Genomic DNA, 26,914 nt, shown 5'->3' on the forward strand with positions numbered 1-26,914 from the left:
GCCTACCTTGAGGATTCCTTCACACACTTCAGGGATGATGGGAATTCTCTTTTGGAAATAATCTTTAACGACCATCAACACTTCCTTTTTTAAGAAAGAAAAGCCCTTTTCCCCCACTTTTTAAGGCTGCATCTTTTAAAGCAGAGCTTTCACACACTTCTTATTCTCCAACAATAAGCTCCTGTCCATTAGCTTTTTGTCAATGGAAAGTCAGAAGCACATTAAATTTCAGCCTAACACTCCTTAGAAGACATTTGCCAGTATAACGCAGCATATGCTCAGCTTTATCCTAATGGAGAACAGTCAGGAAAGTTTAAACTTTTGCTAATAATGATCTAACCTTTTATCCAAATATTTGTATAGATCTGAACAGCTAGGCATCTTGTATGGATCTCTAATCTCTATCATTCAAATCATTCTCATGCTACTGTTTACATTTTTACTTTTATCTCATACTGCATACAGACAGAAATCTCTCAAAAGCCAGGCTGCTCTCAGCAAATCAAAATAAAGGAATTTGAGTTAAGATGATAATTGGTAGTTTAGGAAAATCAGCTGAGACTGGTGAAGGCTCCAAGGCTGCTAAAGCACATCCCACTCAGAATATGTCAGTGTAATCTGACTAAGTTTATATTCCTTATTCTTTTTTTTTTAAATCTGAAAATGTAATGAAATGAGAGTAAGTTCAGCAATCAACAAATTCACAGAATCATGGTGAATCATTTAGGTTGAAAAAGACCTCTAAGAAATCTGAGTCCTATAAAAAGGTGAAGAAGTAAAATATTTTCATGGCAAATATCTATATGAAGATATGCTGATTATTCTAATCACTGATTTTAAAGAAGAACAGATTAAAGTCACAATATAATGATGTGTAATGACCGGCACAGAGAGATATTCCTCAAATTAATAACTGGTGTGAAATTGTCCTGCCTTTGCTACATGTTCTTAAAACTCAATCTGTAAATTACATCACTGCAATCATTGTTAGGTATTAAGGTCACTTGTACCAGCAATCACTTAGCTGAATAAACAAACCTGAACTTGTATTGCCCACATACTGGTTTTAGTTGTCCCTGTGGCTTTCACAGGAACTGTTTAGAGGGGCATGGAGGGGACAAAGGGGTGGATCCACCGTGTAACATCTTATTAATTTTAACTTTATATAACTTAACTATCTAAATATTTAGGGATCAGCCAATACAATGTAATTAGCATTAAAATTCTAAGTAGTAAAAAAAAGTAGTGCTAACCATATTTCTGATTTAAAACTTACACATTTTAATGGCACTTAATGGACTTGCTATATGGAAACATTGTATTGTAACATTTTCACAAGCCATTTCCAAAATGTAAAAAAAAAATCCTTGTAAGTATTAATTTAAAAACTGCTGGATTGCTATTCTCTTTTGTTCTTAGAAAAAACAGAGACAAAATCCAGGGCTTGCAGTATATACATGCTACCTTTTTAATTTAAAAAAAAATTAAAAACAGTCATGAAAACATGTCTTTCCTTTGTGCTAATGTACTGACAATACACAAAATCCCAGTTAACACCAAGATGGGCACTAGAAGTAAGACTGTTAGATTCATTATTAAAGGTACATTTCCCAAAGACAACTCCTTACAACGAGGAGTAATGAATAGGTTAGTAAATGGATACTGAAATAATTTCTGTAAACTAGCCAGGAAACCTTCCAGTGACTTCAGCAGATTTTGAATCAAGCATTCAGAGCTTAGCTATTATACATTTTCTGCATCTTTTCAATGAGCAATGATGGCTTTCTGTTCTGAAAGCCAAATGTATCTTTGTCTTTTCTCTCACAAAAGATCAGAACCATATAAGCACCATCTGGACTGTTTCTATGTCTGTAGATTATGCAGATACAGACTTCAAACACAGACTGCAAAAATCCTATTGTAGCAGCAGCAACTGACTGGGATCTTCATCCAGGAGTGCTTTGAAGTCAAAGGAGATGAATCAGGCCCTCCATATGCCTTGCACAGGAAAATGATTGAATCTATTGTGCCAGTTTATACATGCAACAATTGTTACCTTATGTCAGCTTTATCACATAAACTCTTACCTCCAAGGCATGCACCCATGGCCAATGAGAAGATTAATGGTTTCATAGGCAAGTTAACATCTGGGTCTTTACTCAGATTGAGAAGCACAGGAATCTGTGGTTAAAGAAGAGAAGAGAGAATCAGAAGACATAGTCCAACCATCCGCACAACATATGCAAAGTTCATTAAAGGAAACAATTTAAACCACCAGTAAGTCCAAAGAGTAACTGGGGGGGAGGGAATTTTTTTGTTCTTGATGTTGTTTTTCTTAATTAGTTTCTTTGCATCATATGCTTGATCTTTGCTCACTTTTCCCCACTGACTGTGCTAGTCCCATAGCTGAGGAGAAGCTATTGACGTTAGCTCAAGCCTGACACAAGTACTGCCAACAAAACTGAGGCTGTCTTCAGGTGTTGAATGTCTTCCATGGGACCCTTCTAGGTCTACAGGGAACTGACAGTGACTATAAATCAATTTCCCTTTCATTTTGTGAAAGCTAAAGGACAGAGATGTATCTCCTCTTCTCTCTGGAGATGATGGTAAAAGATGCCCAGACCTTCACAGCGAAGGTGGCTGTAGATCTTGAGTTAGTAACCAAAAAATTACAAATCCTTTTTGTAATCAAAAATATCTGCTTTATTAGGGAAAAATTTAGAAAACTCCATTTGGCAGGCTTCTGAATTCATAAGCAGATCAGAGTTATTTTACTTCTTATTTTAACATTATATTTACCAAAGAATGTGGATTTAGTTGACTGGGAAATATTTGCAAATGGTCTAATGCCAGTCAGCAACTAAGCACCTTGTGGTTCCTGTCTCATACTCCCCCACACCTCTCCTTAGAGAGAAAGAATAATCAGGAAAAAACATGAAACCTTATGGGTTGAGATAAAAACAATTTCATGATCGTAAAAATATTATAACAATAATTAATAATTATCATTATAGTAAATAATATTGTTACTGTTATTGTTACTGTTATTGTTTATTATATTAATTAAAATGAGCTACAGAAAAAGGAGGACAGTGGAAGATAAATGAATTATGTATAATACAATTGGTTACTACCTGCTGACTGCTGCCCAGCCCAATCCCAGAAGCAACTGGGGCCAACTGGACAACTCCCTTCTGAGTGTGTCATTCTGTGGCATGGAATAGCCCTCTGGCCAGTTTGTGTCAGCTCTCCTGGTTATGCCCCCTCACCCACCCTCCAGTTTCTTGTGCTCCTGCTCCCTGGCACAGCATGGGAAAGTGAGCAGTCCTTGACTGGGGATAAGCACTACTTAGCAACAACAAGAATATCAGTGTGTTATCAAGATAATTCTTGTAGTAAATCCAAAGCACAGCACTGTAGCAGCTATTACTAAGGCAATTAATTCCATGCCGGTCAAAACCAGAACAAGCAGTTTTATGGATTTCATTTAATTGCTTTAGCAAATAAAATAAAATTTTAAAAAAACCAAAACCTGAAGAGTGAAATAAGATTAGTAGGAAGACATCATAGCCTTCATTAGGCAATTGGTATAGAGCCCAAAAATATAGCAGGCAGGCTTTCTAGCCAGATCTAGCACCAGTTCTCAGCCGGTAATGTTCTTCAAAGCTTAACAACTTCACCTTAGTTCAGAAAAATGGTTTGAGTTCAACATAATTTTGTGGCCACCTGGTTTGAAAAAATGGTGTGATCAGTACCTGTAGAGAGAAAGTTACTGGGAAGTAGAGAGGTGAAAATATCATTCTCCTGTTTTTAACATGTTTGGAGGTTTATGGGAAAGAAAGGGAAAGAGAAAGAATAAAAAATGTGGAACAGTAAAATATGAAGCAGGAAGAGATTTGAGAAAATAACTGTGATTTATCTTAAAATTAATGCTTTCTCAGAGTCTAGGAGTTTTGGTAGTGAATAGAGTTATGACTTTTAATCCTCCAATTTGTCATTTTAATGTATTTCACAGTTCACTCTCAAGGGGTATGATCTCTTCTCCTTCCTGAAAAATGCTTTCACTTTGATGGCTGAGTGATGCTCAGCTTTATTGACTGCATGTGTTCTTTTGGTACGGAGCAATATATAGGCTTAATGAAGAGTTACAATCCTTTCCCCATTCCTCTCACCAGTGGTGCTACTCATCCCTCTTAAACCCTCTTATTGATTAGCTTAGATAAACTAATTTCTAAACAATTATTCTTGAATTTTACATTGCCTGAAGATGCCTATTTCTATTTTGAGGCCTAAAGAAGGCTCAGCGTGCTCAACATCTTGTCTGTTTTTTGCATGAAACAGTAAATAAAGCTGTCATTTCTCATCACAAACTTAATTCCTTTCAAACCATCCCAGCTAGAATGTGATATGCAATACAAAATTGTTATATTAATTTTAAAACAATTTAGTTCTCAATATTTCCTATTGTTGAGATCAGTCCTAAAGCCATTGGCAGACAGCCCCTGAGTGCAGAGCAAATAATGCCCCACACCTCACCAGTACACCAGATATGCAGAGAGACCAGAGGAGGGGCACTGGTACTGCTCTATCAGTGAGCATCTCCTCCTAGGTTGAGCAGCAGACTCACAAAGAGTGAAACCCTCCCAGCTCTTTCTGCCTTCCAAAGACAGCACTTGTACAAGTGATTGCACACACCCTCATCGTGCAGAAGAGTAACTTAAGCAAGTTACCAGGTCCTATAGCTGTGCAGTGCAGTAGAATTCAGCTGGTCAAGAGTGGCCCAAAAAACCTGGTTAATATTCAAGGACCTACTCCTTCAAGCTCAGAAGCACATCCTGACAAAGAAAAAATCAGGCAAAAATGCCACGAGGCCTACATGGAACTCCTGGACAAAATCAAACACAGAAAAAAAGATTCTTACAGAGAGTGGAAGCAAGGACAGGTATCCTGGGAGTAATAGAGATTGTACAAGCAGCCAGCAATCAGGTTAGGAAAGCTAAAGCTCTGATATGATAGAGTTAAATCTGGTCAGGGACATCAAGAGCAACAAGAAAAGCTGCTATAGGTACCTCAGTGATGACAAAAAGGCTAGAGAAAATGTGGAGGAAGGAAATAGGAGACCTGGTTATCTGGGACATGTGGAAATGGCTGAGGTACTCAATAGCTTTTCTTCACCAGCAAGAGTTCCAGCTACATTGCTTAAGTCATAGAAGGCCAAGGTAGGGACTGGGGGAATGAAGAACCCCCTTTGCTGTAGGCAAAGATTAGGTTTGAGACCATTCTAAGGAAACAGAAGGTGCCCATGTCCATGGGGCCCAATGAGATATATCTGCAGGTCCTGAGGGAACCAGCTGAGGAAGTGACTAAGCCAAAATGCATCATATTTGGGAAGTCATGGCAGTCCAGTGAAGTTCCCACTGACTGGAAAAGGGGAAACATAACCCTAATTATTAAAAGATAAAAAGAAAGACCTGGAGAACTACCGGCCAAGCAGTCTCACCTCAGTACTTGGCAAGGTCATGTGGTAGATCCTTCTGGAAAGTATGCTAAGGCATATGGAAAACAAGGAAGTGATTGATGACATCCAATATGGCTTCACTAAGTGGAAATGGCGCCTGGCAAATTTGAGAGCTTTGGCCCAAATTGGAGGGTCATGGATCTGATTGACAGACCATTTGGTGGATAAGAAATTGGCTGGATGGTCATGCTTAAAGAGTTGTGGTCAATGGCTCAGTGTCCAAGGGGACCCCATTGACAAGTGTTATTCTTCAGGGCTGATATTGGGACTGGTGTCATTTAACACTTTTGTCTTCAATATGGACAAAGTGTGCAAGACCAAGTCACATAGGGCTTTGAGATACTTGCTCTAGTGGAAGGTGTCCCTTCCCATGGCAGGAGGGTTGGAACTGGATGATCTTTAAGATCTTCCAACTGAAAGCATTCCATGCTGCTATGACATTGTCTGATTTGTCTATTCGCGCATGTCTATGAAACAGCAATTCACGCTGTTATTTTAGGGACTCATTGCTGCCATACACCTTGGGACTCCACTACACACACTTCACTAAGAACTGCCTGTGGCAAAAATGTCTTCTGTGAAAACTGCAGAGAATTTGCATTAATAGAAAACAAACTAATTGTAGCTTCCCAAACTGTTGATGATTGCTCTGTCTCTGCAGATGGCTACAGCCTAGTCTTGCACTTTTACCAAGCAGTGAAAAGCAGGACATCATAGATAATTCTGGAAGGGCAGAGAACAAGGAAATTCCAAAAAAAAAAGCTGGCATTTAGAACATGAGATACATGTGAAACATTCAGCACTGCAAGACAAAAGCATCCAATAGTGTTAGAGACAATAAACAGTGGGCTAAAAATTATTTACTTTCTAAGACCTGTCAGAGACTAAGTCACCTTGTCAGACAGATGATTCACAGAAATTGTTTGTTGCTCTATATTGAGGAAATAATATTTAAGCTCAGCTAAAACAGGGATTTACTGTGGCTGTCTTTTTATTTCCGGTAATAAAAGAAAAGTACAAAGAGATGGCTTCAGCATATATAGCTGATAAAACATGTAAATTAAACTAAAGAGCGTTCTGGTAATAAGATCATGTCATTTAAAAAACTAATGGCAGAAATCCATAGCTACTCAAACATGACAATACTAGGAAAGTCCATGCCTTGAAAATTAGGAAGTCTGCCTGTCAAAGAATGTGAACGAGAGTTTAGCCTGTTGATAAAGGAAAAGAAATATCAGAGGTTTAATAAAATGTTACATAGGGCATCAATAGAGCATCAATACCTTTATTCTGCAGACAAAGAAAGCTGAATATGCAACATGACAAAAACTCTTGCCATTCAACAATTAAAATGTGAGAAATATAATAGCCAAGCTCCTGGTTTATGAATTTTTTATGATAAAATATTATCTTGGTGTTTCTTAAGCAGTTACCAGGTAAGACTACATATACTGGATTTTCTGCTGGAAACATAGATTAGATTTGCTGCTCGCAACACATCCTTTTACATACAGTCAGAGTTCACAGAGTTTCCCTTAAAGTAATTCTCAAACTCAAAATCTTGGACCCTGAAACTGTAAAAGCTGATACCGATCGTATCAGCTGAATGTTCAGGAGTCCATGGAGCATGATGGGATTCATCCCAGAGTACTGAAGAAGCCAGCAGAGGTTATGGCAGAACCCTTCTTGATCATCTAAAGTCTTGGGAACCTGGGAAGGTCCCTGCTGGCTGGCAGCTTGATAATGTTATTCCAGTTTAGAGAAAGAGCATGAAGAAAAACCCAGAGAAACACAGACCTGTTAGTCTGACCTCAGATCATGGAAAAAATATAGAAAATATTATACTGGGTACTGTTGAAAGGCATTTAAAGAGCAATACAATCATCAGGCACGGCCAACATGGGCTCACAGTGGGAAAGTCTTGTTTAACTAATTTGCCATCCTTCTATGATAAAGTCACCCTACTCATGGATGAAGGGAAGGTAGTAGATGTAGTTTTTCTGGATCCTAGGAAGGCTTTTGACACTGTTCCTCACAGCGTGGACTGGCTGTCCAGCTGTGGGATGAGCAGGTTCACAGCGCACAGGGTGAACACCTGGCTGAAGGGCAGAGCCCAAAGGGCTGCAGGGTGTGGGGTTACAGCTGACTGGTGACACGGCACCAGAGATGTTCCTCAGAGTTCTAGGGCCAGTTCTGTTTAAAATATTCATCTGAATATTAACAATCTGAAATCAGGAGTTGAATGCACCATTAACAAGTTTACTAATGATACTGTACTGGGAGGTGCTGTTGACTCTCTTGAGGAACTGTATGAAAGTCCTTGAGCATGTCCAGAGGAGGGCAACAAAGCTGGTGACAGGGCTGGAAGGTGTGTCCTGTGAGGAGCAGCTGAGTGGCCCCAGTTTGGAGAGAAGAGGGCTTAGGGGGGAATTTCATTACTTTTTACAACTTTCTAAGGAGGGGAAGTAGAGATGGATGTGCTGAGCTCCTCTGGGATCCAGTGACAAAATATGGGGCAATGGCTCAGAGCTACATCATAGCACATTCAGACTGGACATTGGGAAGCATTTCTATACTGAGAGGGTGGTCAAACACTGGAAAAAGATTCCTAGAGAAGGAATCCTAGAGAAGTGCTCAGTGCCCTAAGCCTGTCAGGGTTTAAGAGTCATTTGGACAATACTCTTATTAACAGGCTTTAATTTTTGGTCGGTCCTGATTTGCTCAGGCAGTTGTATTGGATGATTGCTGTGGGTCTCTTCCAAGTGAAATAGTCTATTCTATAATTCTACAATACTTTTATACAGTATTTATTTTACTTGGTGACAAGAAATGATTGATTGTCCTATCACTTGCAGATAGCTATCACAGTTGCCAGGCATACTTATGCAAAGAAATGCAATAAACATTCACTCGCACAGACATATATTTACTTAAAGAGCTGGATTTCCACTTTTCAATTTAGAGTGAAGAGGAAAGTCCCGGGATTACAGTTCATGGGCAATTCTCACCCCACCCACCCCCCCCCGCCTCCCCCCCCCCCCCAAAATGATTTGAAATAAGCAATTAGAAGACATTTCAAAAACTATTTTGTCTTCATGCAGTTCCGATGCTCTATTTTAATTTTAAAAACCACAGAATTTTGGCAAGACAGAAACAATAAATGTACTCAACCTATGATGAGTTAAGTGCACTCAGAACTCAGAAACTCATTCAATTGTTTCTTGTAGGCAATTATCTTTGTACAGCATCCTCTGTAGCAAAAATACAAAATACATGCTGTGTTCTGCCCTCTTCACAGAGTTTTCCATTTAGCAACTTCCATACATGAATTCCATATGGTACTGACATTTTTCATTGTGGGTTACACCAGATTTGCCCTTGTCTAGAACAGAGAAGAATTTGACCAACAAAAGTGTTGCACTAAAAAGGTATTTTCAGGGCAAGGCACTTCAAATAACACACTGATCTGATTTTTGTAATTTCAGAATATTTTAGTAAGAGAGAAATTTTCTCCATGTTGCTGAAGGCTCCTGAAAATCATCAATATGTTCACTCTGTTTAAACACATTACTATTTTTTCACTCTAAATTATACCCATCTTAAAACAACCAAAAATATTTATTTTTTGTTCTTAAGACTGCAGATAATGTGTTGTGTTTTAGGATAAGGAAGAATTCTAATTTGCCTACCTAGGTACATAGAATCTCTTGAAAATGCTTAGAATTTCTTCTAGGAAATCATTTTCCTTACTGGTTTTCATTACTTGAAGTCATAAAATAGTTTATTTCCTAGAATTCTGTGTAATGCTGGCTCGGATATATTCTAATTCCCTTTTCAAAATATCAATCTACAGTTTCCATTTTTCACATTTTCTTAAGGTAAGTTAACTGACTGTTAAGTTGCCTATAAATTTTAATGTTGTCAAATCTGAAGCTTTACATGAAGCAGTCAAATTTTAACCAAACACAGATTTAACCAAACACAGATAAAGTGAAACTTTTGGTCTCAAGATCCATTAATTAGGCATTAATATTTTTTCCTTTTCTTTTTTTTCTATACACAGAACAAGTCATTATGAATCTGATTATCTCACTAATGCAAAAACAGAGACTGAAAAGAAATTTTGGACAACCACACATCAACTTGATTTTTTTAAAGGAAACACAACATCACAGTTACAGAGCTATTTGCAGGTTTTTCTGTTTTGATTCCCTTCAGCTATACACCTAAGTGAAGACTCAGGCTCTAAAGGAATTGTGTATTTCTTCCATTTCTCAGGTTGTTCCTGGGTCAAAACACTACGCACATCAGAAAATTGAAAGAGTTCACATCTACAGTGCCTCCAGCCCAGAGGGGCAGTCACCTCACATAGAAGACTCTCCCCCCCTCAATCCATTTCTTAATTACTACACTAGTTGTTCAGCCCATCACTTCTCCCAGTTCGAAGTCAGGACAACAAGCACAGCACATTGTTTTAGGGGATGAGTGGGAGATCTTATCCAACAGCTCAAAGTATTAGGGACATGTCATGTATGAACTGATACCTATCTTGAAGCTTCCCACCCCTGAAGGAACAACACAGTGTGGCTTTCCAGACCCCCTTGCAATCACAGTAGTTTTTTCTACAGTGATCTGTGGGCTCACAATCAAAAGAACTGGCAAGATTGTCTCCTTCCTGAAACATGGGACAAAAATCATGGTATGCTTGTGTTTCTAAGGCAGAAATTACTCTATTAGCATCCTTGACTGTGAGCTGCCACCAGGCCTTTCATCATCTCTATGATATTTAAGGAATTCACATACAAGTCAAACAAGCCATTATCCCATGAGACTGGATTCCTTTAACATCCCAAGCCAGTACCCGGTCCATCAAAGCTATAACTAATGAAAAATGCAAGAGAGATTGATCCATTGTCACAACATTGGTTCACTACTGAAGGAGACTTATGGACACCTGAAGGGATTCACTACATCTGTCTTTCATTATGATGAGTGCAGGCTCATTTGTGGAGCTGGAACCTTTTCCCAGGAAAGGACAGGATCATTCATGGCTATGTCATAGCAGGTGCCCCATACTCTTATGTCACTAGGGAATGCCAAACCAAACTCATATATAGAAATTCCTGATTAGTGAAAAGTCATTCTACAAAAGAGTTGGGTTCAATATATTTTGTACTCCTCATCAGAAGTTCATAACTTTGGTGCATACACTGAAAAATAGCCTTCCAAAACTAAATACTGCTTGTTTTAAGAGTACGAACATAGTACCAAAGAAACAAAAAGAATTTTAAATAGAAGTTCAAAGACCTTGGGACTTAGTTACTTAGGAACATTCTGTAAGTATTTTCTGATGCAGAATGACAAAAGCTAAAGCACAAGCCTATTCACAGAAGTAGGTGAATCTCAACTCTAGTTTGCCAAGTAGCACATTAACATCCTAACACCTCAGCTAATGACTGCTTTTAGACAGGTGAGAATATGCATGCATTTTTCTTCTTGTCTCTTCTCTCTGTCTATTAATTAAAATTAAAATATTGTAGCAGTCTCTTATGTTCATCCCAGAACAAAATTAGAAAAATACAAATTTCATATAGCTTAAAATGTTGAAAATGGTTCCCTTCCTGTCAATCTGTATTTGTCACCCTCAAAGTTACAAAACAAATGGTCCTCAGGCATCCCAAAATATTCTTGCACTTCAGTCCCATTTTCCAAAACATAATCATTTCATGGTGCTGTTTGGTACTACTCCAAGCCAATTTTTATAGACTAGCTGGGTATGAGGCAAAAATCTTCTAAGTGAAGATTTCTGCATTATTGCTTAATAGTCCTCAAGCACTTGCTGGGAGGTGACTCATCCCAAAACAATCTCTCCTTTCACGCCTATTGCTTCCAGTCTGTGGTGGTTAAATCAATATCATTTCACAGGAAACAGCACGTTAATCAAAGCAAAATACCATACTAATATATATTTACAGAGTGGTTACAAATCTGCCCAGTTTGTCATATGCCCTACAAGGAGTGTTTTAAACCTTGGCACAGGTTAAGAGTGGACATGACCATCCAATAATGGATGAAAAAATGTGAAGAAAAGATATGCTGAGAAAGAGCTGTAACAATGAAATATTAGTACGGTGTAATGAATGAATTATCACACTTTAAACAAAGAACTTGATTGAATAAACCTACCTGAGCATGCCATAATTTGTTATAACTTGATACTTTTCTGATATTAAAGCTCAGCTGCTGACAAGCATTTGTTATGCTTAACATAATTTGGTGTTTTTCAAACTAATTACAAAAGCAAGGTAGCAATAAAAGGTTCGGGTGTTAAAAAAGCATTAGCATAACTAAGCACATAGAGGGAAAACATTGATAGCAGTGGAGAGATTGCAACAGTTTCCATCAAAAAGAAAATTCCATTTTTCAAGTACGTATTTGGATATAAGATGAGAAAATGCAAAAATGCAGCCAAAACAGTGCCTCTGGTCCCACAGCTACCTGCAGCTGCTGGGGTCAATGGCCAGCTAGACACCTTAACAGTATGAGTTAGTTTCTAATACTGATTCAATCTCACAGGATAAAGTAAGCTACAGCACAGCAGAGGCCAAAAAACCCCAAGAAACCAAACAGCAAATTGTAATCAGTAAGCTCAGGTCCCTCGCCAGCATCTGGAGGAGGATGTGCAGTGCTGCACAGGCTTACCATTGTAGCTGTGAAGGGGATGTTGTCAATCACAGAGGAGGCCAGAGCAGACACCCAGAGCACTAAAATAATGGCCACTGCCAAGCGCTGATCCTCAGGAACCACCTGGAATTGAGAGAGAGAAAATTATAACTTTGAGATCAGTGTTGCTCTGTGTGTCCCCCGTGGCATAATTGCACGTTCTTTACAGTTTTAATTTATCGACAGTTATTATTCCTTCAGGCTCTGAGATAGGAAAGGCATCTTAGATAAAATAGCCCAACATTTAGTAACACAATTACAGTCTTTCTTCCAAGAAAACAAGGACAAATAGAAGTACAAAGATTGATATTTCTAATACTCAGATTTCACACAAAAATACACTGTGCAACTGTGAATTTTGACCTTTAGCTATTTATACTTTTTTCACCTTTGCATTTTTGGGATTTTAGACTACAGGAAAAGCTTCTCTGTTGCTATTATGGCTATGTTTATTCTGGCTGTGGACAGATATGTACATATTAAATATGACTCATGCCAAAGTATAACATGCTTTCTTGATACTGCTGATGCAGGAATGTAGTCATTAACATCAAATTCAAAATAAAATTATTCTTTATTGTTCTACTGGAGCAAAACTGTTTTTCTTGCCTGTTAAAAATTATAAATATTTTAAACATACCTTTATTAACAAAGCTGTCTGCTCTCCTATATAGTCTATTAAGTGCAGATGAGCCAAAGCCTGGGATAAAAAAAAAAAAAAGAACATTGATATCAACTAATGAAGTGCATGATGTACTTACTTTTTTCCACTGGATGTAAGACAAGGCAAAAACTTACTCCCATTTACAAGATATTTTTATTCAACTCATATAGCTTTTACAGAATTAATTTTAGGCAAGAAAAGATACAGCAGAAATTGGTGGCTGTATTTGCAGAAGCAAGTAAAAGTTGTACTGAAATGACTTGTAGTATTACTCAAGAACATGGGGCACAGGATCAGAGAATGGCTGAAATTTAAAGATTACATTATTCACTGGATACATGTCTTCTGAAAACCTGAACACAACTGATTTTAAACCAACTTCCTCAAACCCACAATATAGATAGAAGTATATAATGTGTTTCAGAGGTTGGAGGAAATCAGGTGTCACATGCTCAGTCTCAGAGGAAGAAACAGGAAAACAAATTATATTTCTATTTCATGGCTATCTCTGACTCATTCAAAAAGACGCCCAAAAACCTACAACAAAAACTACCAAAACCAGTATCCATCTGCTAAAACCAGGACAGAGATCTCAGATGAGTGGAAATTGGCACAGAGGCAGCAGCATCCGAAAGGCAGGAAATCCATCTCTCCAATGCCTAAGTTAGGCACGTGAACCAAGGAGGTGAGCCCTGTAAGCACTGGACCCCAGGACAGCCTGGGTCAGAGTGCTCTGTCCTCCCTGTGAGAACCATTCCCAGTTGTACAGGACATTTAGACAGCATCCTGTGGTGCTACCACAGATGAAAATATATAGGAAGACTTCAGCCTGGTGGTGTTAACTCTGATCTCTCCTTGGGCACACAGAATACAGACTGAGTCTTCACACCCGAAGACAGTGACCTATTCCCTTGACCCACAAGGTAAAAGGGTGATTTTAACTTGTGAGTGCTAGCCTTTAATTCACTTTGGTTTTGTTTTCTTTTCTTGTAGGCATGAAGAATGAAGTCCTATTTTCAGGTTTAATAAGATATATCTATTTGATGACTTCTCAGTTTCTCAGGGGAGAAAATCACATCATTTTTGGTTTAGCCTAGATCACGCTGGCTGGCTTGCTTTTTTTTCCTGTCAAGAAAAAGAAGCAGTCAGCTCCAATACCTCCCTTACTGACATCAGTCCCTCACAGAGCTGCAGGAGACAGTATTCACACAACACAGCTCTGTATAATCCCCTCACCTGGCAGACAGAGCCCTTCAGAGACTGCAGTGGGGAAAAAAAAAGCATTCAATTCACTTGCTGTCAAATTCCATGACAGATGCAAAGATCCCAATAGGCATTGAGTGGTGTGGCACAGGACATTGGTTTGTCAGTGACTAAGGTGCTTTCATTCAGACTGGAAATTCCTGTACCTGCAGCTCAGCTGGACATCAGCAGAATAACAGTGGTTTGGGTATCACCAAATCACAGTAAATTTGGCACAGAAATATTAATTTTTTAACAATACATTAAACAAGAAAAGGTTTATCTACAAGATACAGCATGCAGAAAAGAAGCAGCAAAATGCAGGCACATATCCCTTACACTTAAAAAGAAATTAACACTTTTTCATTATTTTGGCTTCCAAGGAGAATGTTGTCTAAGTTAATTCTTGTTGATTTTAAGTTACCATTTTCTTTCTAAGATATCTGCATTGCTTTGTCAACTCAAAGGATATGACAGTGACTTTTTAAATATATATAAAAGCAATATTCTTAATGAACAGCAATAATTTTTGCATCATTGCTGTGTTCACGCTTCAAAATAAACTTCTAAACAGATAGTTGCCAGCAATTAGAGCCCAGATTTACATTCAATTAATATTGCTGCCTTATTAATTATCTACTAACAGAATGTATTACTTTCCAGTAACAGTCCAAATTTATTCTGGAACTCAAAAAAAGAGATGTTGAGGACACACACATCACCCCTGCAAGAGAATCTGCAGGTAGCCCATCTTGTTAGAGATGGTGACAACATTAATCACATAAATAATTTTAGGATGTCTCTATGATCTCCAGGCCAATCTCCTGCAAGCACCTAAGCGCAAGTCAGCAATTAGCACCCTGCCTCTGTCCTCCCCTGCATGTAAACTGCTCAGAGGTCTCCTGGATGTTCCTGTGTCTGCTAAGAGGAGTAAGCATTATTGCACTAGTTGGTGTCTTCAGGCACACTAGTTCCTGTGTGAGGGAGCTCACAACAGAGCTTTTCTGCAGAAAGAAATCATGTGCCATTTTACAACAAAGTCTAATTTATGCATAAAAATTTTCATTAATCCTCTTGTGGACAGTATGTCATGATGACTCTTGTAAGTAAACTCTGCCTGAAAGAATTAAGGTAACATGCCAATTTCTACTTTAAAACTGAACAAAGAACTGTAATCCTGAGAGGCATAGGGACTTATTTTACGGAGACAGAAGAAGCAGAAAGATTTTTATAGCATGTAACAGTCACTTGTGTATAAAGACTAAAAAGACAGTTGTAAAGATTAATTACCCAGGGGACACAAGAGAAAACAAGAGAGCTCCAAAGAATTTACAAGTTTTTAACTGTAAAAACCAGACTGGACTGATGGACCCCCACAGGCAGAACCTTTGGAAGTTCCCCTGTGATTCAGGAACTCAAATTCACGTTTTCCAAAATATCTGGAACTCAAATCACATTTTCCAAAATTAGTTGCAGACTAAGTCCCACACAGGTTTTTAAATGTGCCTTTTAATAGGAAAGAGAACATTTACAGCAGCAGGAAACAGCTTCAGACTGGGAACTATCCAAGCTGAAGGATCACCAAGGGTGAGCAATATGAGCTGGCAATTTCAAAATGCCCTAGACTATGGAAAGTTTTCTTATACTTCAATGTAAATCTTTGTTTTGACCAGTCTCTTCTTGACACTGGTAACCTAAAGGAAAGAAAAATAACTTGGAAAGGACTGTCACCTACTAATCCAATGGATTCAGATAAAATTAGCAGTGATGATATACGCAGAACATTTTCTCATTCATTGCGGGAAAGAATTTAATGTCTCATATTTTTTTCTTCATTATCTGGACAAGTTTCTTCCATGACCTTAAACTGCTGTTATTCTAGAAAGCCAGGAAAAGTACTATTTCATTAGCAAACTATTCACCGGTGACATGAGAAACCAAAATAAATGAAGTTCAGTGAATTATAATAGTTGTATCCAAAGTCTGGCAGTAAATGGCAAATAACTTCCTGTGTATTCTACTATGGTTGTATTTATAATAGTTGTATGCAAAGTCTGGCAGTAAATGGCAAATAACTTCCTGTGTATTCTACTATGGTATTGTGCAGGCACACAGCACTCAAATCACAGCCGGTCAATCAAAGTTCAAACAATAAATACATCAGGGAACACAACTCATAAACTGTAACAACAGCAGTAGACAAAATAAACATGGCTTCAGCATTGATTGCCTATAAGAGCTATAAATTCAAGGTTATGTGGAACCTCATAAAATGGAGAACTAGAAATTTCCTGTTCTAATGAGCATACAAAAATCAATATTTCCTGATTAACTTTAGACTTAGTAGCTCACAGAAAATTTCATAATGATAATCAGAGTTTCCTCTCATCTTCTTGGAGGTTACCAGATTTTGACTTCCACTTTGGCATTAGTTAGAGTTAGTCAGATTGGGTCTTGTTTCTATTTGTTTCAAATGTTGTCCCTGTTACTGCTATTGATTTTTTTAATAGATTCCAATTTCCAGATTCTTGGGATCTTTGCAATTATTGGGAGGGAAGAGGGGAGAAGAGAAGTTGAGCAAATTAGTTATCACAGGCTTTCCCCAGACTTCTCACTCAGGCAATTCACTAGCCATGTTAGTATCAGTGGTCACTTGGGTATTGTAAGTCATGTTTCTACAACACTATTACATCATTTAAACCCAACAATTAACAACTGAAAAATAGCCAGTATTTTAGAAGCCTAATTAAAAAGTTAATGTGAATATCCACACAAGAAAAAAAAATTCCAAATATTTGGTGTAATAATAAATTCTCTCAGGCTATACAAAACACCAAATAGGGGATAAAAGGGATACAAACATGGATGGGCATGGATGTTGACAAGCACACAGAAAATACACAGCGAGATATCCAGGCATTTCAAGAGCTGAATATTTTTTTAAATTAGCATTGCAAACTGAAATTCAGTGTTATTTTCTTTTCAAATCACACTCCTATGAAATATCTTAGGCCATTTGGTAGCCAGCATGTAGCAGACAGCATCAGAAGCATTTTTCAACTCTAGTTTAATCTTGTTCTATTATTTTTCCTATAATCTGTATAAATAATTGTAAACAAACACATAAATACACATAAAATATCTGCACACATAGACCAACAATAAACCCAGAAACTAAAATTTAAATTATAGAAAAATGATTGTGTCAGATACATTCAACAAAAGCAGAATATGGAAAGAGAATGAGACCAAGTTTATAATGAAAATTTAAATATTAAAGTGGCCCAACTAACTTTCATTCTCTGCTATTCCTCTCCATATTATCATAACTACATTTGATCAACAATATTCCAGTGGGATTGAACCAGCAGGAGGCATCTCTCCAGGAACATAATTCACATTTGAAATATTTTTCAATTCTTCAGGCTTTAGAATCAGAGAATATTACCTCCATGAGAACAAACAATGCTGCAAAGAAAAGGAGGGTTGCCCACTCAACTCTGTTCAATATCATCTCAAAATCATGGATGTCTGCTAGCACCAGCAGCCAAAGGGCTCCCAACATGGCAATCCAGCCTGCATGAGAGAAAAAGAGACCAATGCTTTACACTTTCCAGACTTATGTGCTACCAACATGTAAGTTACAGTATTGTGATTTTCAAAGATTTTTGCCATATTTTTGTTTTTACTGTCACAAGGAAAAGTTCACAGATATCACAGGATGAATGGTCTCTGCTTTCAAATTGAAGTAAAATCTACAATTAAAAAAAAAAAAGGCAAGTAAGACAAAGTTGGATTACCCCAATAATCAATAGGTTGGATCACAGAGAAACCTTTAGGTATTTAGGAATAGTGAAGGACTCTGCAGCTCCTGAAAGGCTGGCTGCATCCCCTGGACCTTGAAGACTCAGTGGCTGCCTGCTCCAGAAGATAACCAGGAAAGGAAACTCTCCTTAGAAAGGAAGAGAGATTTAGAGCAAAAGAAGCTCTCTTCAGATATTATCCTTCTGTACATCCTAAAGTATTTTAATACACATATTTAGGTAAGGGAGAGAAAATGCAAATTAAATGCACAATCAGCCAGAAAATGCAAATAGCAAATCTCCTGCCTGAGCAAGGCTCACTTTCCCTCTGCACAGTTAAAATTCTTTCTAGAGCTGCTTGATCCCTCTGGTTCATTTATCTTATAACTCACAGAGTTCCCAAAGCAGCAGAGGAGAGTCAGTTCTATCTACCACAACTTTTCAATAGCAAAGCTGATTTACTGTATTGTGAAACAAAGCAAATCTCTTCATGAAAATTAAATTTATTTAGTCTGAACATAAAAGAAAAGTTTATGGAAATGCACTGCCTAATTTTCCTCTGACTGTTGTCCTGGTTGTTTTCCGAACTCTGTTAAAAAACAGTGGGCCCAACTCCACCTTAAATAAATAAAGATGATGGCAATTCCTGTTAGGATGCTACAAGGGAGAGTAGATACGTGCTGATTTGAAGCTAAGTAGCAGAATTTTAAGTACTATTTTCTAAATCCTACATGATAACATAACATTTTCGCACATACATTTTGAATGTAATACATCAAAGTGAAGAATTAAAGAATTTCTCATTACTTATGGGACAATCTGTGAAAATATCTTGGTACTATTCCTACCCTTCTGTCTCAAAAAATAATTAATCAACTAGAACATGCTACATGGAGATAACAATTAATCACTAAAGTTAATGAAGTAACACAGAATTGCAGAAGAGGTGGATGGAGCCAGGCATTTTCTATCACCATGAGTATTATCAGCACACATTAGCTCCAAGCATGCAGCTTTGCATGAGGGAGCAGTGCCTGGCCTTACAATATTGTTCCCTGAGAATACAGACAGGCAAGGGAGGTGTCATCCTGCTGTGCTCCAGCAAGTACAGCTCTCCAGAGGGAACTGCAAACACATAGCTGCCAGTCGTGGCTGCACAGAGCTGATTTCACTCTGGGAGAGGAGAAGGAGAGGGAGAGGGAGAGGGAGAGGGAGAGGGAGAGGGAGAGGAGAGACTTTGAGACATTCTTGGAATTTTTTTATTGACTATGAAGAATTTTGAAAGTACTAGGACATATTAAATACTGGCTTCTCTGTTCTTTTTTTTTTTCCTAGCTTTCCGGACCACTTCCTTTACTGCCTTTTAGTGCCTCTGCTTCATAACAATTGATGCCCCAGAAAGAGAACTTAGACAGAAACTGAACTTAAATTCTATTTCTACCTGTTGAAGAGGGTGACAGTTTCTATTTATTTTAGGGGAAAGGAAATGAAATTTTATTATAAAATGCATCTTGCAAATTTATAATGCATTCTTCATAAGAAAAGATTTCCATGTCTTCTGCCTGGTGCCAGAAAAAAAAGTACAGTAGAAATTGCTTAAGGGCTGTGCTTTTCTTATACCCAGTAGGCAAAACCACCTTTGGAATAACACTTAGCTCATGCTGAGTGGAACACAATTGCAATCCTGCTCAAAAAAACCTCTTATTCTAAAATTATCAAGTAGATGAACTTGAAAATATAAAACAATCTAATAGAGTAAAATAGAAGTCTAGAATTTGGAGGTAGGAAGGAGAAAGAGAAATAAATTAAGGAGAAAAATTGCTGTGCAATTTTTAGGCCTTTCAAATGTTCATTAAGAAGAATTTGCATTCCTCAGCAAAAAGTAATTTTGACCTACTACCTCATAGTAGCAGGTCAGAAGCATAACAAGCTTCCTCTGAACAAAGTGAAAACGTGGACTCTGCATGTTCACTTTATATGCACAGAATTTGGAGTAATGCATTTAAGAAGACTGAGAAAATTTCACTTCTCTGGAAACTGCAATGGCACTTGAGACATTTGAACTAAAAAACAGTCAGGTAACATTGCATGATCCCTCTGATGGCCTGGGCAAAACAGCAGACTACTCAAGACAGGTCAAGATAATACATTTAGGTAGGAAGAGATAAAACTGTGAAAATCCAGGATGGGAAACAACTGGATGTCAAACAGTCCTCCAGAAAAGACTTGAGAAACACAGTGCATCACAGCTAAATCTCATGGCCCACTGAAATATGGAACCAGGGCTATAAATAATAAATTCTGTGAAGCAACCTCTGCTCTCTTCATCCCTGGCAAGCCCTGAGAATATATACTGTAAGATGCATACCCATTAGGAAATCTGAGGCAGGGAAGGAAGCACATCAACAGCCTAAAGAGCTGACTCTTGAGGAAAAATGTAAAGAATCCAGAATACTTAGCTCAAAAATAAGATGATTTAAGAGGTCCTGACTGATCTTTGGGTAAATACCAGTCTACCCCAAAGGGCAGAGAGCAACCCATTTGTGTCAACAGTAGTGGGTAGGACAAGAAAGAGTGAAAAGAAGATGTTAATAGCAGTGACAATTATTCAGGCAACACAATATTCAGGGTCACTCATTTATAGTGATTGAGAAATAATGTTTTTAAAAAAAACATCTAGACCAGTTTCTGCCAGATGAAAATATAGTACCCCAATCTGCAAACAGATGGGAGGGACACACTGATTTTTTATGTTTTTCTTAAGGGATGATTTTAGTTTTCTGTGCTTTTTAAGTTCTTTTTTTGTCATTATAGTTTAAAGATGTCTGCCAGTCAATGGTGTAATTGTACATTACAATGGTGTAATTGTAATGTAGTATATGCTTCATCATCCTCTTATACAAACCTGTAAAAATATTGGTGTGAAAAAGTTAAATCAAAGACATATGTCCAGGAGTGCTTGTTCTACTCATAGAATATGTTTTATCAGTATAATGAAAATGTTCCATATTTTGGTTTATTCAAATTTTGTTTTATTTTATTATGCATCCCTGAAAATATACATTCTGAAATCTTGCTGAATATTTCTAAGTGCTTGCTGTCCACTGGTAAGTGCTCTTTTATCTTTAAAATTATCTTTTTAATATAAAGTTACCTTCTCTCAAAGCAACTTGCTAGTCTTTTGAATAGTCTCTTTTCACAGGCTTAGCTTCATGGAAATCATTTCATGATCTTTGCTATTTTTAGCACCATAGTTTAAGGCGACTCCTTTGGGGAGAGAGCAGTGAAGGTGACAGTCCAAGACTTGCACCACACCAATAAATACTTGGTACAATACAAGAGGAATAAAAGGATATGGAAAAAAATGGTGGAAGCTATAACCCCATGCAAGGCAAAAGAAGCAGGATGCTATGCTGATTCAAGGTAGTTATACAATAAAACCAGAAGCATTGCATAAAAAAAGGTAAAGAATTGACTGCTCTGTGTTCCCAGGCCACCCCATGTGCCTTAGGAAAGGATGTACTGGACTTTGTTGAATAGCAGTAATAGCATGAAGTCAGAATGTGAAACCATTTTCACCATTTTATTGTAATGCCAACACCTAGCTTCATTAAGTCTCCAAACACAATATTATAGATGAGGCAGGATGGCACTCAAAACAGAATGCTGTAAGAAAGAAACCTGGTTAGACATTTCTACAGCTTGGCACTCCATCTCCAGAGATGAGCTGACAGATATGTAGCTGTCTATATCGCACCAATCCATAAGTCTGAAAAATTACAGAGTGCTCTCAGTAAAGGTCATTGCAAACAAACACACTCTATTGCCATAGCCTTATTGACTCTAGTGAACAAAAAATAATTTGAGGAGCTGCAAATATCAAGATAAAGGAAAGGTCGGCTTCTCTAGAAGCGAGCAATAGAGATCAAAGGCTGCACCAGCAGATACAACTGTTACTGGCCCTTGGTTTTTTCTTGTCAAGTGTGTGGGCAGCTGCATGGACAGGGGGTATTGTATAATGAATGCATAATTATCTATTTTTAATGACAACTGTGACATTTCAAGGCAGAATTTTTGCAAACTATCCTAAAATATATTAGGACTGCAAGGATCATGGAAAGTAGATCTCTTGTATTTTCACAAGCAAGGTGTTATGCTGACAAGGATGAATAACTAACATCTGGACCAGACTTTCTGAGTCCGAGTCAGTGCTGACTTCATTGATGTAGCTCCATTCCCACATGCTCATTATTAAAATATTATCATCAAATTTATTTTTAACTCATGTTCATATACACTCTACCAGGAATGCTTTTGACACAACTATGAATCAAAGATGTATGAAGTCTCTCAGATACAGTTATGTCCTTTCTCTTTTTTAAAAACCAGTTTGCATTTTCATGGTGCAATCAAGTCTCTCTGCCACATATCAGAGGCCAGCAGGTCAGTCCCATGCAGAGCTCTTCTTGACCTCCATTTAAAAGTACTAGGCCACCTAAACCAACACCACCACATGCCACGAGATATAACAGAGTAAATGGATGGAGCACAGACAGGGAGGTTAAGAGCACTAAATGAGGAAAAATACATCAAACTCCACTGGCAATTGTAGCTGATGACCTGGGGAAAAGGGCTGCAAGCAGTCCCAGCCAGCACACCTGCAAGGATCTGGAAGAGTCTTCAGAAAAGCCTTAAGACTTTGAAGGAGAACAGCTTAAAATGTTGGCTGTAATCTTATTATATCTTATTATATCTTTCAACCTTGGACTGAATGCTTTTATCAGAGGCCTCAACACATTGCTTTATTTATCATTGAGATCAGCAAATAAAGAAATAACTTTAGCCATGGAAAGCAGCATTACTGCTTCATATAGGTGGAGCATTAATGGAAAATGGTAAGGGAAGAAAGAAATTGCCACAGACAAGAGTCCCTAAGCACCTGCAGCTAAAAGAAATACATAAAAGAAGACAATAAAAAAGAATCCAGGTTTATCAGTAACTCTGCCGTGATTAGTTATAGATAATTGAGTAAACCTATGAGATGGTCAAGACCCATTTTAGGGGTAACAAAAAGCACAAGAAAAAACAGCATACAATATACATCACACCTCATAAAATGAAATCAGGTATAATGTAGAGCTGAAAACCAAATTTGAATAAGTGTGAAGCTTCAGAAAATATAGAAAAATGGGCTCGAATGAACTGAAGCACAGGAAGTAAGAAACCATCAACACCAACACCATTTACATCTTGGCAAAGAAGAGGAAGACAGCCCTAACATGTCATCTCATTCCAGCAAAATCCTCAAGTTATCAACACTGTATTGTGACTCCTTCCAGCCTAAATATGTGATGCTTAGCATCTAGGAGAGCGTCAGAGGGAGACCCTAACAACAGGGGAAAAAAGGGAGATGATACTGAGATTATTCTTGTGGCTTTTGAGTGGATTTTTGGGTTGGGGTTTTTTTTGGGGTGTGGGGGGAAGGAGAAGTTGTTTGGTGGCTTGGTTGCCTTCTTACAACAGTTTATACTGCATATGGTTAATGAGATGGGGTTTTTTTTTTTTGTATTGATTAGATAATGTAGACTCTAAGTGTTAGCATTATCATAACATGAACAATAACTACTTGCTTTGGTTGCACTGGTTACAACTTTTAACTTTTTACAGATAATAAATTCTCAACTCCAGATATAGGAGATGTTCCCCATTTTGCCCAGAATATCACAAACTTAAGAATATCATGGAGACTTTGAGAACAGGAGCCTTCCACCATGTACAGAGAAGGCAATCCAAATGTTTTGGAGGCCAAAGCCATTTACTTTACTGAAATATGCGAAGGAGTTTCCAGGCAACTACAGATTTTTCAGGATGGTATTTTTAGCTCTACAGAAAAGGTCCACAAATGTTACTTCCCAAGCTTTGCATCTGTTTGCCTAGTTTATCAAGCCATGTTAGAAAGCTTTCCAAAATAATAAAACAAAATTTAAATTAAAATGAGGGGGGGGGGGGAGAGAGACAAAGAAAAGAAAACAATCATTGTGACAGCTTTAAATGCAGTTGACAACAAAGTAGCATTTGAGCCATTACTTAGGAGTCAACACCTACAAGCTTTTATCAACTAAAACTGATTCATTTCCTAAACCTAGCTAATTTCTAGATAAATGTTAGCTCTAGTGACAAATTAAACACCAAATGTGCACTTTTCACTATGAGGATATAGTGACATAGGAAGTGAAATATAAGATGTGCTAAACCTAATGTCACTCTTGGCATCTGGCCTACATTTTCTTAAATCTAGATTGTTCACTAGTTTTTATATCTTAATAGCTGTCTGTCTCAACAGGATTTTTTGTTTTCTTAGGCATTAAAAAATTACACATCAGCTTATTAAACTGGTCTATGGTTTTTGTCAGGTATTTTATAAAACAACTCCTCAATAACACACAGTAGCTCTATAATAAACATTTCATCTTAACTATTGCACAAATTAACCTGAAACCAAACAGGTTTATATAAGCACTTTCATTTTTTCTTCCTCTTCATGGGGACAAACACATTTTTTAGGTCCTTTTTTCTGTTTCTGCAAATACGGTTTTATTGTTTGTAAACAAATGTCATATTTATACAATTCCACCATCACACAGAATAGTGGAAGAACATAGTTCAATCTATTTATCACTGATAAGAGATGGGAAAAATGTTCCAGATAAAATTTCAAAGTACAGAATTAAGAGCCTTTGACAACAAAACCCTTCTCATGCTAATGGGATCTGTCCACACCTTTCTCAACCCTGTGCTCCTCTACAAGGATATATAAATCTTTTGGATCTGAGGAATTCTCCTGAACTCTGGGAGGCAGGATCATTCTCACAGGCCTGTGGGGGAGAGGTTCCAGTTTAAAAGCATTTTCACCATTCTAAAGAAGCCTCTTGGCCCAAGTTCAAGTGCACAGACATCGCCTATCTAGGGCCCACTTAAAAGCTGGGGAGCTGCGGAGTGGGGGAAGTTTACTGGAGTTCTTCTTGAGCAGCTTCTTAGGATGCATCTTCAGAACAAAACCACACAGACTACATTTATTTCCCTTGTGGAATACTGGAGATTTTTAGTTTACATGATCACATAATTTAGTCAAAGGCCCCTCAGTTAAAGACTCCTACCATTGGTTACAGTACTGCAACTCGTGCAAGATTTTACACACACACACACTGACCCTACAGATCTGTCTCAAAGCTGTTAGCAAAGAATCATTCCTTCAGTGAGCTCCTAATTTAAATGTTACAGAAAGTAAATAAATTGATTAAGAGAGTTGTTAAAATCTTAGTAGGCTGCAGTAGTGGAGAACTGGCATCATTTTTTCTAAGTAAATATTGGTATGAAACTTCCTACATTCTGTGATGAAAAAACAAATGTAATAAAGTTTGTGAGGCTCTCCAGAACTCTTCCTCTCTTCCTCACTAAGCAAGCTACCTGATAAGTGCCACTCAGTTTCAACTCTATGATAATTATTGGTTCACCTATGTAAATTAGTGTAAACTGAAAATTGCACATGTCCACTGAAACATATGAAAATCAAAAGCAGGATGAAAATAAAAAGCATGTGAAGAGGAGAAACTTCAAATTTTATGCACTTCCCTTAATTTGAGAAGTGACTCCTCTCTCCAGTAAAGACAAAATTTTTGTTATAATTTTCATAATAGTCTCTGTAGACATAATGGAGGGAGGATACTGTTCAATGGAGGCTCTTTCCCATTAAGGTATTTAATTTCTCATGTGAATGTGAACAATTTTTCTGAAATTATGGAAATTAGTCAATAAATATGGCAACTGGTATTCAAAGGAGTGACAATAAAACAAGAGTCTTCCACATCTACACCGAGTACATTTCTCCTTTAATGCTCTGCCAATAAAATAAAGAGAAGTCTGCACAGCATGGCCTACCAAAAAAACAGAAGTCAATTTACATTAAATGAAAACTGTTATTTTCCTACTTCTCCACTATTTCAATCACAGTTTTAAAATGTTTCAAAGATGCAAGACACAACTAGTTGTCACAAACAGCAAAAAAAGATCTTAAGACCCTCACAAGTAGCTGTAGCAGAATTTGCAGACTAAGTCCACAGTCAGAAGTCACATCAATATAGAGGGCAGGAGAAAGTTTTGCAAGAGAAAGAACTCTCATCAGACAAGATAACCTTTGTTTGTAAATATTGAGGAATTTTAGCTTTAGTGCAAGAATGATGAGGGAAATTCAGATCTAGGATGTTTGCCTGACTGGAGTGACGTAGAATACTGACTATACACCTTGTCCTACTGCCCAGAAAGGTCATAGTGATCATGTTAGTCACTTGAATGTTCCTAAAGTAAGTTAAAAGTTCCTAAATTTGGGGAGTTTGCTGACGCTACTTTGGCTAATCATACCGAAGACGGAACCAGGCTGAATCACAGCTGCTGACCTCCTCCACTGATTAGTGACACTCCCAAAGATTATTCTGAGGGCAGATGAAGGTAATTAGCTTAGATATTGATGTCTGAAGGATCACAGATGCCCATGGCACCAAAGATACCAGAATGGCCTCAGACAGTAGCATTAAGAAACGACTCCTCTGTATAAGTAAAAAAAAAAAAAAAAATACAAGACATCTCCCTCCAGTGAGCAAATGGCAGTCCTTAATTATGAAAGAATTCACTGAATCCAAAAGATATCTCCCTGTCCCTTTGCTTAAATAATTCATCAAAGCAACATAGAAAAGCCATGGATGGTAATACCAGAGGTTCACCTGTGCAAGAGTTGTGTCTTTAACAGGAAAAATGGTGGCGGTAAGGCAGGAATTAATATAAGGCAGGAATTAATATACAAAGAAGGGAAAACCACAATTGTATTTCTCCTGGCATTCCATCCTTGTTTCCAGCAGCCAAAATTGAGGCAGCATCTCCTCTCTGAAACAGAAACTATCTCTTTACTCT

At 37.7% G+C, this 26,914-nt stretch overlaps 1 protein-coding gene across 1 annotated transcript in view; it reads right to left on the reverse strand.

The window, feature by feature from the left end:
* Positions 1–26,914, reverse strand: part of OCA2 (OCA2 melanosomal transmembrane protein) — a gene marked incomplete at its 5' end in the record, with an annotated part of 159,046 nt that overhangs the window by 47,213 nt on the left and 84,919 nt on the right. The window contains 4 exon segments of the mRNA XM_084225463.1: positions 2,088–2,181; positions 12,221–12,325; positions 12,882–12,941; positions 17,596–17,723. Of these exon segments, the coding sequence (XP_084081589.1) occupies positions 2,088–2,181; positions 12,221–12,325; positions 12,882–12,941; positions 17,596–17,723 (387 nt within the window).

The sequence above is a fragment of the Fringilla coelebs genome, assembly GCF_963513975.1.
Source record: "Fringilla coelebs genome assembly, chromosome: 2".
NCBI classification, from domain to species: domain Eukaryota; kingdom Metazoa; phylum Chordata; class Aves; order Passeriformes; family Fringillidae; genus Fringilla; species Fringilla coelebs.